The sequence below is a fragment of the Tachysurus fulvidraco genome, chromosome 23 (genome assembly GCF_022655615.1).
Source record: "Tachysurus fulvidraco isolate hzauxx_2018 chromosome 23, HZAU_PFXX_2.0, whole genome shotgun sequence".
NCBI classification, from domain to species: Eukaryota; Metazoa; Chordata; class Actinopteri; order Siluriformes; family Bagridae; genus Tachysurus; species Tachysurus fulvidraco.
The window spans coordinates 19,490,705-19,508,416 of record NC_062540.1 but is presented as its reverse complement, the minus strand read 5'-3'; the positions used below and the strand labels follow the sequence as shown (position 1 = coordinate 19,508,416).

The 17,712-nt window shown below is 35.3% G+C and overlaps 1 protein-coding gene across 1 annotated transcript; it reads right to left on the bottom strand.

The window, feature by feature from the left end:
* Positions 1 to 1,920: 1,920 nt before the first annotated feature.
* On the bottom strand, positions 1,921 to 16,927 carry LOC113650694 (cadherin-like protein 26). The gene is made up of 18 exons (XM_047806834.1): positions 16,079 to 16,927; positions 14,243 to 14,302; positions 14,029 to 14,124; positions 11,193 to 11,348; positions 10,641 to 10,788; positions 10,120 to 10,301; positions 9,707 to 9,835; positions 8,883 to 9,068; positions 8,418 to 8,698; positions 8,105 to 8,247; positions 7,722 to 7,949; positions 7,056 to 7,280; positions 6,507 to 6,637; positions 5,254 to 5,319; positions 4,791 to 4,904; positions 4,557 to 4,592; positions 4,416 to 4,451; positions 1,921 to 3,450 (listed from the first exon to the last, which is right to left on the bottom strand). The coding sequence occupies exons 1-18, from the start codon at positions 16,190 to 16,192 to the stop codon at positions 3,241 to 3,243; spliced, it is 2,541 nt and encodes an 846-aa protein (XP_047662790.1). The 5' UTR covers positions 16,193 to 16,927; the 3' UTR covers positions 1,921 to 3,240.
* Between the last annotated feature and the right edge of the window lie 785 nt (positions 16,928 to 17,712).

Sequence of the window (17,712 nt, the reverse complement as noted above, 5' to 3'; positions counted from 1 at the left end):
AGTTGTCACAAACATGTACACATCACTCCCATTCTCAAATCTTCACTGGCTGCTGATTTCTCAGAGAATAGATTTTAAGATTTTACTCTTTGTCTATAAGTCTCTCCATAATACCGCTCCTCTCTACTTATCTGAACTTCTTCATCCCTACTCTCCTATTAGAAGTCTTCATTCATTTGACCAGGCTACAGTATGTTGGTGGTCCATCGTGTACAGCTCAAGCGTAGAGGAGAGCGTGCCTTTTCTGTGGCCGGTCCTAGACTATGGAACTCCCTGCCATTAGAGATTAGGATGGCACCCTCCATTTCTAGTTTTAAGTCCATACTAAAGACCCACCTATTTTCTCTAGCCTTTTCATGATTGGGTTTATGTTCGTTTATATTTTATGGTTTATATTTCTATCACTATGTCTATTTATATCACTATATTACTACATCTAACCTTCCTCAGTAAGTACATCTAACTAGTCATCATGAGTTTGTTTAAAGTTAAAAAGCAGGTTGAGTGAACTTTAAGAAACGAGTAGGGAGAACTACAGCCCTGAAGTTCGGTAAAATCAAAAAAGCTTTGCAGCAAATTACCTCAATTTTTTTTAAGTTGAACCAAAAAAAAACTGCAAAAATTAAAAAAAAAACCTGCAAAAATTGGACTCATATATAGTTTTACTCCAGTCATGAAAATAAAACAAATAATTAAAAATAAAAAAATATATAAAATTGTTATAAAATAGAAAGCAAAAAAAGGCAAACTTGTAATAACTTTAAAATGCTGGAGTAAACCAACACAAATGCTTTTAAACTGTTGAAAGAAACAGAAAATTGTTCTCAAAGTGTCAGAATAACAATCTTAAAATGCTGCAGCAATAAACAAGCAGAGTTTCAACACATACGCTAGAGCAATCAAGTATTACAACTGTTAAAAACAAAACATGAAAGTCATAAAACCTTACACTAAAACTCAAAACTGACTTTGGCATATGTTGCACTGTTATTCAGCTACAAAACAAACAGGAACAAATCAGAACTTGCACTTTTGATTAGCCATATGAACAAACTTTAACAATTTGTTTTTGAAGGACTGGACTCTTGCTGAGCACTGGGGGTCAAGGCCAATAAACACTTTCTGAATAGTTTTAAATGCTATTTACTGCATAACTTATATTTACAGCAATAAGTGGAAAGTTTTACGTACCTGTAATCAACAAATGGTTAATACAAAGCACAAGCTTTTTCTTGCAGTTACTTTGTTTAAATGCTATTTACTGCATAACTTAAAGGGTATTTCAGATGAATGTTCATAACTTATAAAAAATGGGTCGATATTGCATAATTTAACCCTCCTGCAGACCTCGTCTGAATTCCTATGCAAATTAGGAGCGCAGAGTCAACTTGACCTTGTCTGTTTTGACTGCTAATTTGATAGCCTTTTTTTGACCTTTTTGTCTAACTTGTTTAAAACATATTAACATATATTTTGCAAAAAATGTTGTAATATTTGGTATAGTAAACCTCATTAATATGAAAAAATGCCTCATTTTCTAGTAAAAAAAAAACAAATTCTGAATTATTTTCACTCTAGAGGCACAAAAGTTAATGCACAATTACAGGCTGGTATACTTCAAAGCCAGGAGACTGTTTTGAAACCATTTTTAATGTCAGAAAATAATTAATTATATATATATATATATATATATATATATATATATATATATATAAATAATTTTCACTTATGAGAAAAAATGAACACAAACTATATTACAGCTAAATATATATTTTTGAATAAGAATAATAACAATAATAATTATATAAAGATATAAAAAGATAAAAAGATATATAAAAAGATAAGTTAAAATATTGTTGTGTTATAATAATAATAATTATTATTATTATTATAACACAACAATATTTTAACTTATCTTTTCTTACAAACAACAGTAATGGCATTCACATCCCGTCCCATAGGTCTTCACGTGTCCACTTAGAGCCGAAAACCCGAAGTCCGACCCGAGACCCGAGCAGGTTCGGCTGGCGGGAAGCTAATTTTCGTTGATACAGAACTGTCAATCAATTTTGAATCCACACTGTAGCAGTTACTTTACTGTAGGGTGACACAACATTCGGGTCCAGTCGGGTTAAAAAAAAATTGCCGTCGGGTCGGACACGGGTCTATTTTTTTCGGGTTTGTCTCAAGTTGGGTCTTTCTTTAAAAAAAAAAAAAAAAAAATTATGCACGTCGGGTTTGGGTAAAAAGTGCTTCGGGTCGGGTACATTTTTTAAGGCCCAAAAAGACCTCTAATCCCTACTACCGTTAAATATACATCTGTGTACATGTTATTCACAAACTCTAAAAAACCAACAAAAGTCAAGTGAAAGAACCGAAAATATTTACAGCAAAACTTACAGACAACAAAGGCAAGCGAACACGCAAAAGCATGGACAGGTCAAATCTGAACACAATGGCTTTCATAAAACATAATATGAAAACATAACATAAAATAGAATTGATGTCCACAATTTACATTAGAAATGATTCCAGAATGATAACACGCCAGTGAGATCAATGTTTTTAATCGCTTCCCCATTCAGCAGATCCAAATCCAGTAGAGGACATTTGGAGTGTCTTAAAAATCCTTTAATCGTGTCCACATTGGCCAGAATATCCATGGAATTTTTTCAATGCCTTATGAAATCCATGTAGAGCAACTGGACAGGAACTGTTGTTGATGTAGCCAACTGCTTCTATCAGCCTTTCACCCTACAGTATTTGTCATCATTCTACCCACCACTGCATACTTTGGTGTAGGACCCTAGCGCTCCAGTGGCAGCCTGTTACTACTTGAGCCATAAATCAGACGTAAAGTATTAAGGTGGTCTCAGAATGGATCGCTCATGTATTGCTGTAGTGGGGTCCGAGTTTATCGGTTGTGTCTACGTGCAAAAAGAGAAATCTGACTCCTTTATCAGAGTAAATCCGGAATGCTAAACAATCACTAGAGACAGTGAGGTAATAAAAACTGGAAGTTGTGGCCAAATATGGAAAGTGGGAAACGAAACTGAAAAGTTGAGTATTGAAGACAACCGCGAAGATGAGACACCAAAAACATGAACAGTTGTAACAAGTCTTAGGGATTGAAATGGGCAAATATCCACAAAAGATTGTGGTATGATATCCATAAAATCACAGATGTGTGAAGCAGAGCTACTCAGGAAGATCCATTAGGAGGTGAGATCATTCAAAAAATTACTTCTCTTGTATTCCTTGCTGCACGATTTCACCCAGAGTGCAAAATTCTGGCCCCAAATCCAGCAGAAAGTCCAGATCATCATCTAATGTGCTGTGGACAGAGAGCTTGTCAATTGACACAGCATCGGTAATGCTTCCTTCAGAGCTGTAATCTTGTGGGTGTTCTTCAGGGAAGATCCTCTGCTCCATAGCAAGATTCCAGAGCTTCTGCAGTACAGAGTCATCGGAAGAAGAGAGAATTAACATGAAGACCATAAATACAGTATAGAGTTTTGATATTGACAAGAAAGATCATTTGCAGCTGATAATTAGATGGTAAGTGATCTCACTTAAGCTCAGCATATTACTACAATTTATTAAGTATTTACAATGTATATAGGTTTATTAAGGAAATAACAAAACTACAAACACAAGGACATTACTAGAGAGATTAGACAACAACAAAAAACCACAGAAATCATGAAGCACAAAACCACAGGATTAAATGGGGAAGGTAATCATTGAGACACAAGGAACAGGTGTGCAGAGGCGGGAATGGATTAAGGAAGGGGCGGGGCTAACACACACAAAACAAAAACAAAACACGGCACATAGATAAAACAAAGCCTGTCAGAACGTCCCCCTGGTGTTCAGACAGGGAACAGAGACAGTCTGTCTGTCTGTCTATCTGTCTGTCTGTCTGTTTGACTGTTTTTGGTTAAAAACAGCATTTTTTTGGTTAAAAACAGCATTTTTTTAATAAACAGTGGTTTAATAATAATTAGGTTATTATTAGGCTTCACATTATGTAGCACAGCTGTCCTTGTGAATTCCTTGTAATATATTGGAACAAGAACATTAAAATAAACTGTGATTTGCAGATACATTCATGGCATTTGGCAGACACTCTTATCCAGAGTGACTTACAGTACAGTACATTTATCTCATTCATACAGCTGAGCAACTGAGGGTTAAGAGCCTTGGTCAGGGACCTAAGAGTGACAGCTGTGTTGCCCTGGGATTTGAACTCACGACCTTCCGATCGGTAGACCAACACCTTCACCACTAAGCTACCACACCCTAACTTGAGGTAGCAATTTCTCATCATTGTAACTTTCTGACCAATCAGAAACCCATGTAGCTTTTATAAAGATCAGTTGTTATATGTAATATATAAGAGAGCTAAATTTTACCTTTTGTAGATGCTGTTTCATTATATCCTGATGGCTCTGGATAATACAAATATATGACAATCAGAATATGCAAAATTATAAATTTTATATACCATTTTAAAATGATATCTGAAAGCTTGTGTTGTATGTAAATCAGTTTACCTTGGTGGGGTAGCTATGCTTGCTTCTAATTTGGGTCTGATTGGGCATAAAACACAGGAGATATTACTGTATGAACATCACAATTTGTTTTTGCCGTAATAATTAAATGAAAATAAATATGCATTTAAGAGAAACACAGCATGGAATTTCAAATTCACAATCAGATGGCGTTACGTACTGTAACCAGCTATCTATGACAGTTGACAAATAATCTTTAGTGAATGTGAAACTTACTGGTGCGTAGATGTTCCATGATTTATCACTAGATCCAATAGGGACCTGTGTATACCGTAATGGGGACAAGCCGGTATAAAGGCCATTTGGGCTGTGGGTGAATTGTGAAGGAACCTGGAAGAAAAATGCAAAATGTTAAGTTAAAGTGGAGCAATAAAATAACTCATCTTCAGTAAGTGTGATAACCCTGTGCAGCCTGTACTTTTTCTGTCTGTCTGTCTGTCTGTCTGTCTACGAATTTAATATATTTTAAGTTATGCACTACAGGAAAATATCTCTTTAGCTGGTCAGGTCACTGGTTTACAATTTTGTGTGTCAGATTAGATTTCATAAACATGCATTTAAGAGAAACGCAGTGTGGAATTTCATATTCACAATCACATCGTGTAATCTGCAAGTTATTTGCCATTAACCAGTTATCTTTGACAGGTGATACATAATCTTTATTAAATGTGAAACTTACTGATGAGTTTGCACATATGTCCTTTGGTTTATTTGTGTCAATATGTCCATTAGGGGCCTTTGTAAGCTGTAATGGGGACAAAAACATTTAGAGACACTGTAGGAGATGTGGACAAAAAAAAGGGTTGTAATTGGTTAGGACAGAATTTTGTGTGTTATAGACAGGAAATGAAAGAGACCAGTCTCCCTCCTCTGTACATGCTCAAACCATATCAATCTAGTCTCTCTGACCTTGTCCCCAAAACAGCCAACTTGAGCCGTCCCTCTGATGTGCTCGTTCCTAATCCTGTCCATCCTCGTCACTCCTAAAGAGAACCTCAACATCCTCATCTCTGTATCTGTCTCTGCCTCGTGTCTTTTCCTCACTGCTACAGTCTGTAACCCATACAGCAGAGCTACACTCACTGCTGTCTTGTACACCCTTCTTCAATCACACTGGAGGGTTGACCCCAAATACTTAAACCCCTGCACCTTGTTGACCTCAGCCCCCTGTAACCTCACTGTACTTACTATGACTTTTATTCCTCTTCTTTCTAAAACAGACCTCCACCTTTCCAGGTGTTCCTCCACCTGCTCTCTACTCTCACTACAGATCACAATGTCATCTGCAAACATCAATGTCCATGGCGATTCCTGTCTGACTTCATCTGTCAGCATGTCCATCACCATAGCAAACAAGAAGGGATTCAAAGCTGATCCTTGAAGTAGCCCCACCTCCACCTTGAACTCCTCTGTCTGACCTACAGCACATCTCACTGTTGTCATACTCCTCTCATACATATCCTGAACTACTCTGACATTCATCTCTGCCACTCCTGACATCCCAAAGCAAAGTCCATCACCATCTGTCCTTCTAGGTTCCTTTCCTTAAGACCAAACCTGCTCATCACCTCCACATCACCTCTGTATCCCTCACCAACATGCCCGTTGAAATCTGCTCCAATCAATACCCTCTCCCATCCGGGAATACTGTCTATCACCTAATCTAACTTACTCCAGAATCTCTCTCTCTCTTCTGACTCACAGCCTACTTGTGGAGCAAAACCATGGACGATATTCAACATCACCTCTTCAGTTTTAAAATTTTTAGTTAGGAGGTGAAATAAAATGTATATTTGTGAATACTCCACCCGCACCATCCCGTACATTCCCCATTCCACACAAAGAAAGAGAAGTGAACTAGTTAATAACTTGACATTATATTGAATGGGAAAACATTGGTAAGAATACAATATGACGTATATAAACATGCACCAGAATGATTGGTGTTTCCTCGCATGAACCTTTTCCTTCCAAGTTGTATTTGATCAAGGTTTGGGTTCCATCAAATTGCCAGATGAAATCTCTTTTCGTTCGACATTTGCAGGTAAAACAAAAGAGCAGCACTGTAAAAAAAGAATCCATAATTATATCTTAATCTCATAATTCAGTCATTAAGTCATTAGATAATTAAAGATGGTAAATCTTTAGATATTAATCCAGGATTTCTAGTGGAATATAAAGGAATCAGTCTCTTTTTCTGTTTTTACTTTTATTAGACCGAGTTTGAACTTTTAACCAGTCTAAAGCCATTATTTACAACTTTGAGCTGAAATACTTTCTAAATTTCTAGTTGTGTGCTTTTTTTTATAATTCAGACATGGGGTGTCTTTGGAATGACCTTTTTTCCACACTAAAAGCCAGCATATGTTTATCATGTGATCCTTTTGGAAGCTTCAGTAAAGTTGTGCTTTTTATTTATTACAACTGGTTTAAGGAGCATGATTGTAATTGTTGTAAAAAAAATAATATAGAAAGACTCACAAGCTATCAGGAGCAGTATTGCCAGCAAAATTATAACTATAGCTGATATATGGAGGGTGGACGTATATGGTAGCCGGTTCTTGCACACAGTTCCGTTCCCACAGTCACATATCACCACTTGCAAGACATCGTTTGCTTGCACCCCCTGTTGGTCAGCAATCTTCACAGGAACTGTATAATTTCCATATGGAAGACTCTTCATGCTAATCAGTAAGATCTCAGACACTGAGGCAGAAACACAACAGATTGTTATAAACAAGACCTAAAGGTAATTACAATCACAGGCTGGTATAAGTTAATATATATATATATATATATATATATATATATATATATATATATATATATATATATATATATATATATATATATATATATAAGTCTGCAATTAGATACTGTAGCAACAGTTATAGTTATCAGTAGTTAGTTATAGTTATATAGCAACAGTTATTTAGTTATTGTAACAGGGCTGCTGTTATAAAAGCATTATAAACACCATGCGACCAATCAGAATCAAGAATCACGCATTCAACAATACTGTGGAATAAACTGTTCTAATTCAAACTATATGAATTGTATATAGTCAACAATGAAGCAGATTTTAGTTTAATTAAATAATAATAAAAAAATGTATATGACAAACAGCATTATCCAGTAATTAATCACCTGTGTGCTCAAACTTCCACATGCTCTTCAGCTCCTGATCATCTTTGTCAAGTGTGATGATGAATGGTCCGCTGTATGGAAAAACATCAGCATCTTGTGCGGTGACTCTCACTCTGTCACCTTTGTTCCCACATATCACAGAAGGGTTGCAGGTTAGATAAGGTGCATTATCATTCTTATCTCCCAGCTTGATCAACAGAGTCCCTGAACCCGTGCCAGGAGGTTCGGCTGTGAGAATAAACAGTGTGGATATTGAGGTTCATTTTTTTTGTTTGATTCAGTTTATTTATTTATTTATTTATTTATTTATTTATTTATTTATTTATTTATTTATTTATTTATTTATTATTAACATATAATACATTTGTGCTAAGAAATTGTACCATCATCTATTGCTCTCATCACAACAGTGTAGGTGCTCCCATTGACATACGGAGATTCACGGTCCATCTTTTTTGCCAGGGTAATAATGCCAGTCTTTGGGTCTATGGACATCCATTTAGCTGGATCTTCTAATAGTTCATACCTTGAAACACACAAGTCATTTATTCATTTCTGCTCTTGAAATGTTTACACTTTAAAGCTTAAAGCCTCTGTAAGTATTTTTTCACAGAAAATTGCTGTAATTATCTGAGGCTAAAAAACAACCCAACTTCTTTGCATCACTCACAGTAAAACCTGATTTTAATTGCATACCTGATCTTAGCTGGGTCTGAATCCTCGTCTGTGACCGTGGGAGTGTACAACACCTCTCCGGGCTCTTCCTCCTCAACCCTGTGCACTATATGTATTTTGTTGTGAAACACCGGTGGATCATTCACATCAATGACTTTGACGGCGACTTTAACTTTGTTGCTCCTAGTTAAAGTCTTTGGAATGGGATTAACTGGCTTTCCAGCGACACAAAAAAATAAAGGCTCCTCATTGTATACTCCTATTTCCAGTTCAGTTAGAGTGGTTCTCTCATAATCCTTTCCCTGTAGAGCAAGGACATAAATATCCACACATTAAATCTCACAATATGTCGTGCTATGTATGTTTTACCCAATAAACAACAACTCTTTGTACAGTAGGGGACACAAAGCTATTATTTATATCCTATACTATACAAACTTAACTTTTAAATAATATTGTAATCTATTGTGAATTTCTGAAATCTACCTTGATGACAGTCAGCACTCCTTCGTTGGTAAGTGGGTCTGTTTCAATCTTGTAGTTGCCCTCTTCATTACCCTTCAGGATGGTGAACACTGCTCTGGATCCTGGAGTGTTGGGAGTGTCCTTATCTTGCACAGGAATCCTTAAAATTTCTTTATTGGTTTCCATTTCCAAAACATTAGCGTTGAACTGGACCAGTAGAAATAAATTGTCAAATCAGTTAATGCTCTATGTTTAAATTTAAAAGATTTTGTAAACCAGACATTGTGAACCATAAAATATGCATTTAGCAAGATCATGTAGTACAATAAAATGTAGTATTTACTTGTAGTAAATCATGTAGTACAACATTTAGTATTTATTTCATGTATGAACGGAATTGTAAGCAATGTATTGAGTCTAGTAAATGGATCCTGTTTTAGGAGTGCCTCAGGGGTCAGTAATGGGATTATTTTTATTTACTTCACACATATGCATTAGTTGTAAAAACCTACCAACTCCTGCTAATTTAGTATACTAACCACTTAAGGAATAAAAAGAAAAACAGTGTAAAAAATAGGTCTCAAATGTTTTTTTAAACAACATCATATACATAAAATCCAGCAGGACTGTTATGCTTTGAGGGAATTTATATATTTGGATAAATAATGATGGAAGCATTTTGAGTAGAGTGTGAAGCAGTGCTCTTATGGATCTTATGGACTGATACTTGAGTTTAGAGACTTGTTTAATTTGTAATAAGTTGTATTTGTGTCAAGGGTATATAATCTGGCACAGTCGAAGTAAATCGGGACGAGGTAGAGGTAGAGATAGAGGCAAATGCTCACCTTTAGGTCAGTGAACACAGGAGCGTGAGTGTTAGAATCATTGATGTGGATATATATAGTCGCAGTGGATGAGAGCGAAGGTATTCCATGATCCTGTGCTTCGACAAGCATTTTATATGTCTTTACTTTCTAAAGTACATGAGAGCAAAACAAGTGTCTACGTGAGTATAATGTCAGTAAGATATCTCCCCATGTGAGGAAAAGTCTTTATACAGCTGAGATTATCACATCACCTCACCTCATCACTGAATTATTTTTCTTTACCAACAGGAAACAGTGTGTTTTATAACAAAAAAATTTTGTAAGCCATTTCACACGTTTTCACATTTCACCGTTAAACAATTCATGATAATAGTAATAGCATAATAATAGATAATAATCTAGATATAAAAAGTATGTGTGTTTACACTCACATCATAATCAAAGCACCCGCTGAAGACGAGTTTTGCGAGTTTTTGGTCTTTTTCATTCAAGCTAGTGTCCAGAGAGATTTTTGGCAGTGCTGGCTCCTGAGACACTATCCTCATGGAGATGCGAGAATTGTCATTGCCTGCCTCATCATCGTCTATTGCTTGCAGAAAAATTGGAAGCTGACCTAATGCGACAAGAATAGACAGAAAAAGTGTGATAAAATAATAATAATAATAATAATAATAATAATAATAATAATAATAATAATAATAATAATAATAATAATAATGTAATTGGTATGGGCCAAAAAAATAAAGTGTAATAATTACTCCAGAACTTTTTTCAGGAGTTCCTTCAAAAGGTTTATTGTTACGATTGTGAGGTTTTTTTACGCATAAAAACTTAGAATTTCTTAATTTGTTTGTTTTATAAGCATCTGTGTGTGTGTGTGTGTGTGTGTGTGTGTGTGTGTGTGTGTGTGTGTGTGTGTGTGTGTGTGTGTGTGTGTGTGTGTGATGTTTACCTTCTTTTGTGTTCTCTGGAATATGTATGTCTAAAACTTCAGGTTTGAATGTAGGTATATTATCGTTTATATCTTTTATTTTCACGTCGAAAGCCAAGGTTTTGTCAACAATTTCATGAGTTTCTTTGTCAATCACGTCAAACTTCACCTAATTATAAATGAAATTAAACATCTATTGAAATTTTATTTTAACTTTATTTTCTTGAAATAAACATCAGAACAGAAACATCAGATAAAACAATTATTTCGATCAACTTTGAAAATTAAACACATTAAATAAATGCCTTACAAATACATTATTATTATTATTATTATTATTATTATTATTATTATTATTATTATTATTATTATTATTATTTTTCCCTCTTTAGGCTGCTCCACTTTTTTTCTTTTTTTTTTTAAGGGGTCACCACATATCGGACCCCGAAAATCCGTTGAATTAATAGTGAAAATTAATATTAAACATTCACTATGCAAATTGTTTTTATTTATTTTTTATAAAATAAATACTTTAAAAAAAGATCTTATTAAAATGCATTCTTGATTACTCACCTTGAGAATTTTGTTGGTTTCTCTGTCTATGGGCTTGTGCAGGAAAATTTCACCAGTCATCTCATTAATGGTGAACACATTTAATGGCTTCTCTGTCACACCTTGGCCACTGATTTTGAATAGGATGGAGTGATTCAGGTGTTTATCGTTGTGCAACTGGAGCCAGAAGAGTAAAGGGAAAAGTTCAAATATAATTAAGATCAATCCAGTTTATCTTAAATGTTACAGAAAGTCTGAGCAATAAAAAATTCATCATATCACATATAGCGATTATTGTGAAAAATTCCTGAACCCAGGAATGCATTGAAGCAGAGTGATATGCCTTAAGGGGATTAAGATTGGAGTCATAAGACACATGGGAATAAACCCCAGATGTTGTAATAATCTTAAGGTAATATATAACTAGAGAATAAAATAAACACACTTGAGTCAGTGAAGGATGAAGGATTGGGAAGGATTAATCCTTAGGACGTCTGTCATAAAAGACTGAGAGGCAAATGTGACTTTGACCAGGAAGTAAAGCTCTTTTTGAGCACATTTGTAATAACAAATGCAAAATTGTTATGTAGAATGAAGAAGACCATGGTTCTCAGACCTTAGCTCATAAATTGTTATGTAGAATGAAGAAGACCAGGGTTCTTAGACCTTAGCTCATACAGTAACTATAACTTGTTATGTAGAATGAAAAAGACCTTGGTAACCTTAACATTAACCAGCTGCATAATATTGTGTGGGTATTAAAAAAAAACTCTGAGCCTGCGATGTACTTTATGATTTGCCTCCTTTCAGCATAGTCTTTTTTCAGCCACCTGTGGGATTGAACTAGATGGACTAGCCTTTTCTTCTCATGTGCATCAGCAAGCATTGGGTGTTCATGACCCTGTCTCCAGTTCACTAGTTGTCCTTCGTTGGACCATTTTGGGTAGATACCAGAGGTGGGAGTAAGTCACACATGTGCAAGTCACAAGTAAGTCTTAAGTCATGAGTCTTTTTTTAATATTTGTCAAGCAAGTCTCAAGTCTCAAATTTGCGACTTAAGTCTGACTCGAGTCAAGTCGAGTCCCCCATCTCGGAGTCATTTAACTCAAGTCCGAGTCGAGTCTCAAGTCATGAATGTCAAGTCAAAGTCAAGTCGAGTCTTTTTTTAAATATTTGTCAAGCAAGTCTCAAATTTGCGACTTAAGTCTGACTCGAGTCAAGTCATATGACTCAAGTCCCCCATCTCTGGTAGAATCTAACCACTGCACATCACTATTCAGCCTTTGTCAAAGTCTCTTAGATCCTTACACTTGCCCATTTTTTTTACACCCCGTCCCTTTGCAGATGCCATTGTAACGAGATAATCAATATTATTTAGTTTAGCTGTCAGTGGTTTTAATGTTGTGGCTGATCTACATAATCTGTATTTTCTTCTTTACACACTCCTGAACAAAATCATAAGACCAGGGGAAACATTCCAACTATTTGCACTTTGCCCTGGTGGATCACAACCAGATTGTAAGAACTGCTTCAAAACAGAGATTGGCAATTTATCGAAAACGGGATTTAAACTCAAACAGGCTATTCGTCAGCTGATGAATGGTTTAAGACCATCGCCCAAAAATACTTACAACAGAAAAAAAGGACTCAGTAGTGACAAGCCCCTCTTATCTTGTTGGTCAATTTACACACTCGTTTCCTGCTTGATGCAACTGTTTCCAGGAGTCTGGTGGGAACACTGCTCCATGTGGTGAAAATGGCTTCATGAAGAGCCTCCACAGTCTGGAACTGATGTTCATTTTTGTAAACTTTTCTTGCCATCCATCCCTTAACATTCTCAATGGGGATTTAGTTCAGAGGAACATGCAGGATGGTCCAGAAGTGCAATGTTATTGTCCGGGAAGAAGTCCTTCGTCAGGTGGGCGTTGTGAATTGCAGCGTCGTCCTGTTGATAGACCCAGTCATTACCACACAGACAAAGGGCCCCAAGTCAAGAGGGTTTCCTGCTGCAACATGTCCACATACCCAGCCGTTGTTTGACACCCCTGCACAACCTGAAGCTCCATTTTCCCATTGAAGTGCTGTAAAAAGCACTCCAGATAATGATGGAGCCTCCTCCACTGTGTCGGGTAGAAAATATCTCCAGTTGGATCCCCTTGTAATCCAAGTTAAATGTTTGCTCGTCCGAGAATAAAAACTTTCAGTGTCCCATGTTTTTTTGCTCCCATGCAAATTCCAAATGGGCAAGTTTGTGGTGAGGGATGAGACATGGCTTTCAAAGACGTTTTTTGTCGTTTAAGCCCTTCTCTCGCAGATGCTGTCTTATGGTTAACGGCCTTAATGTGGGTCAAGGATCAGCCCGTCGGATCCTCCGGCTAGGTTCAGGTGAAATTTCTTTGGGTCTACCACTTGATTTTATTGTCCCATATCTCTCAGGATCTTTTAAGAAATTTAAAACAACCGTCATACTACGTCCAATCTCGGCAGCAATGGCACTTTGGCGAGAGCAAAAAACATTTTGCTTTTGCCATCAGGAGATCAAGACAGTGCGACTGTCTGAAGAACAATGACATTAAAGCCATATTTTTTAACAGATTTGAACTTTTAAAGGCTATGGTCTGAAACTTTTGATCAGCTGATGACAAGCAAAATTTCAACCTGGTTACGATCCACCAGTGCGAAGTGTGAATACTTGTAATATTTTCTAGACCTGGCTTCTAAAACAACATGTTTTGTGTTTCACATAACCTGATGTTAACATCTGGATTTTAAAGGTGATAACAGCTTTTACTTCAAAGATTCTAACCCAGTTCATACATATATAAATGAATAAATTGATAAATAATAAAAGTGATACCTCTGTAAAAAATTGAGGGTAAGGTCCAGGAAGTTCCTCATTTATTTCAAAAGTAGACAGCACCCATCTCCTCTTGGACCGAATGAGCACACCCTCCTTATATTGTACAAAAAGTCACAATATAATTGAGTTTTTAACCCTTAATGTATGTGTCAATTTATAATGAATCATTTATGTGAGTATAAGCTTAATTAAGTTATTAATTAATACATACATGTGTCTTGTTTCTGGTCCCGTCCTGGCTTGTCTGCTCGTGAGAACTCTCGGACCACAGCTGAAAAACACACAACGCAATGAAAGCTTTCTTATGAAACTAAGACTGTTAAACCAATAAAATCTTACAACAAATTGCCAGATTATTAGTGATCAGATTAATATAACGGATGAACTGGCAGCATTCAGTGGTTTTAGTATTTAACCCCCTACTCTAATGGTTTTACCCTCAATTTTTAAAATATATACATTTGAATGAGCATCTGGCATGAAGCGGTAAATACATTCCAGGCTCCCTTATTTAATTGTGTCACTTAAATCATAATGACAGTAGTCAAGCTGTAATAAAACATATGTTCAAACATATTTGACAGGTGGTATACATTCACAAACTGGTTCTTGCTTAGCCTTTAAGGCTTTCGAGTCGATGCACTTTATGCATAGTTAGAAGGATGTACAGGGAATCATAAACAAAATAATTCTCACGTGTCGAGACCCATCCTGATGAACCATTAATGAAAATGGTAAAGGTGTGCTGCACTTTTTTGTTCATTCTGGCATGATAATGACCCAGAAATGTTTAGAATACTTCGATAATATTTAGTGGTTTCATGGTTTATGGTTAGGTGTGAATACTTCTTCATCTTCTTCTAGTCCCACAGTTTTATGCCTCTGTACAGCTTTAAAGAAATGTACTTTAAAAAGTGTGGCCCCATTAGGACAGATGCGCTATTACATTTCTCAGCATTTCCACAATACTTTTTTGTGCACATGATCAAAAATGCTGGCTTTTGGTCCTTGGGAAATGAATAGGGAATAAAACTTGGGTGTCATACAGTATGTCTTCTCATATGTCTTATGGAGAAGACCTGGCATATACACATCACATGTTAGAATTTTTGCTGGAAATGTGCACAATAACGTGTAATTACAGCCGAATACATACAAAGTAAGTAAGTCATTAAGTAAAAAAAAGTCAATAAATAAATGCATTAATGATCCAAACTTGCTTTTAAAACAACATGAACCCAATCATTCAGTTGTAATAGAACAAAATTGCAGCAGAAATTATTTTTCCTGTGTCTATATGAAGCTCTAAAGCCACAGACAATAAAATTTATAATATTAAGTATCAATAGCAACAATATCATTTTTTAATTACTACTACTACTACTACTACTACTACTACTACTACTACTACTACTAATAATAATAATAATGTTATTATTATTATTATTATTATTATTATTATTATTATTATTATTATTATTATTATTATTATTTGAACACAGGTTACAGCTATCAAAATATCTGTGATGCTTGAGCACCGCTTGTTATTTTTTTACATGCTAGAATTGCAAAATCAAATCATTTGAAGTTTTTCCAGAAATATTACTGGTGTATTAGTTGTTTAATCAAATATATTCACCCTTAAAAATGAAGCTTTTAAAAGTAAAAGCAGACTTCTGTAGGTTTTTGGGTTTCTCATGAGAGCAAAACAAAACAATCAAACCATAATAAGTGTGTAGAAAAGAACCCAACATTCTGTATCATACTATAATCCTATAAACAATTTTGCACATTGTGAATTATATTTCTTTTTTTATTCTATACAGCTGCAATAATTCATGTTGCTATTTCTATTAAAATCTATAGCTTTTGGTTCACTGGTGCTAATTCACATGTACACTTTTTTCTTTTGCTATTATCCCCTTCCCCAACTCCTAGATTCTAGGAAATAAGTAAATGAATGTATAATATTCATCCCAATAAGCTTCTGACTTATGCAAAACAAACTATAGTACAATAAAATTAGTACAGTAATATTTATACTTACTGCCAGAAGAAAAAGCAAAATGATGGTCTTCCACATCCTGAGACTTGTACAAGTAGCAGTTCCTGTACTCCTTCTCTGTGTGTTTCTGTTGTGTGTGTAAAAGCTTATATCCATGTCAGTGGTGTGGGAGTGGCCATGCTACATTTGCTGAAGGATAAAAGAGAATTTCTGTTTCCTCTGTTGTGCATCCTGTCATCTGAAGCATCCTAACAACTGAAACAGGATTATCTAGTTCTGTTTCTGAAGAAGAGTCTCTAGGATCTACACGATCTGCTCTTATACCATACACTCAAAGGTGTTTGTTGTGGATTGTACTGTACGTTGTGTCAAATATACAATCTCTAAAAACATACTGTTAAAACGCTGTTGAATTTCTGGGTGTTTCTTGTATTTAAAATAAGTAAGGCTATTGAACATCTCATTCCATATCCACTGACATGTGTTAGATTGTTCACACTTTGCTGCTAAAACAGCGACATTTTCACTCTTATGGAAATGTGATCTACTGGATATTTGTATTGTGGCTCTAGGGATTTGTCCATTCAGAAGAAGAAGAAGAAGAAGAAGAAGAAGAAGAAGAAGAAGAAGAAGAAGAAGAAGAAAAAGATTAAGCCTTGTATTATGTTTGGCACATTTCAGCACATATTAAATTGATTTTCTTCACATATCCCATATTAGGAAGATGCTGTTAGAGCTAGCCATGATACAGCTCACCTGGAGCAGAAACGGTTAAGGACCTTGCTCAAGCAAGCTCAACCATTGCACTGGGTCTTGACCACCCAAACAGTAACCCAGTACCTTAACTGTTTAAACCACAACTGCCCTTACATTCAGCTTTCCAGTACATCCCAAAAGTGTTAGTGGAGTTGAATCAGAGTCAGGGTTCTTGAGTTCACCGGAGTTCCATTCGAAACTTAATCATGCTTAAACAGGTTCAGTGCTCTTAGTTCCATGGAAGAGAAATTATTATGCTACACCATACAAAGACATTCTTTACAATTATTTGTTGAAGCTTAAGTTATGCTGCAATTCATCTGTCACTCCTTTCCAAATTGTGTGTAAATGTAATGTAGGTAAATTAGCATTACCTCTGCTAATTAACATTTTAGCAACAATTGGCAAAATCTGAGAGAATTCACTTCAGAAATAACAGCAGTTCATTTATATATATTCACACACATCACACTAGGGGAAATTAAGCACAGCCAGACCTCTTACCTGCATGTGTTTGAACAATGGGAGTAAAAAATACTGTAACAAGTTCACAAATCTTAAACCAGTGCAAATCTTATAATTATAACTATTTTTTTATTCATAATTTCTTGTTGTGAGCTTATTAGAACAATGCAAATACATTCAGGTTAGAATATGTTATAATAAAAATCATTTTATAAATGAATCAGGTTTGTTTAAAAAAGTAACCTTACAAAAATATCTATTTATATAGTAGAATTATCATATTATCTTTTAATTTATTTATTTGTTTAATTATTTTACATTACATGGGTTAAATGTGTTTTAACATATAAATTAAAAAAGGTAATATTGTGGGGGTTTTTTTTTGTTTGTTTATTTGTTAAAAAACACATTTAACCCACACAGGGTTAAATTTGTTCTTTTTTCTTTCTTTTTTT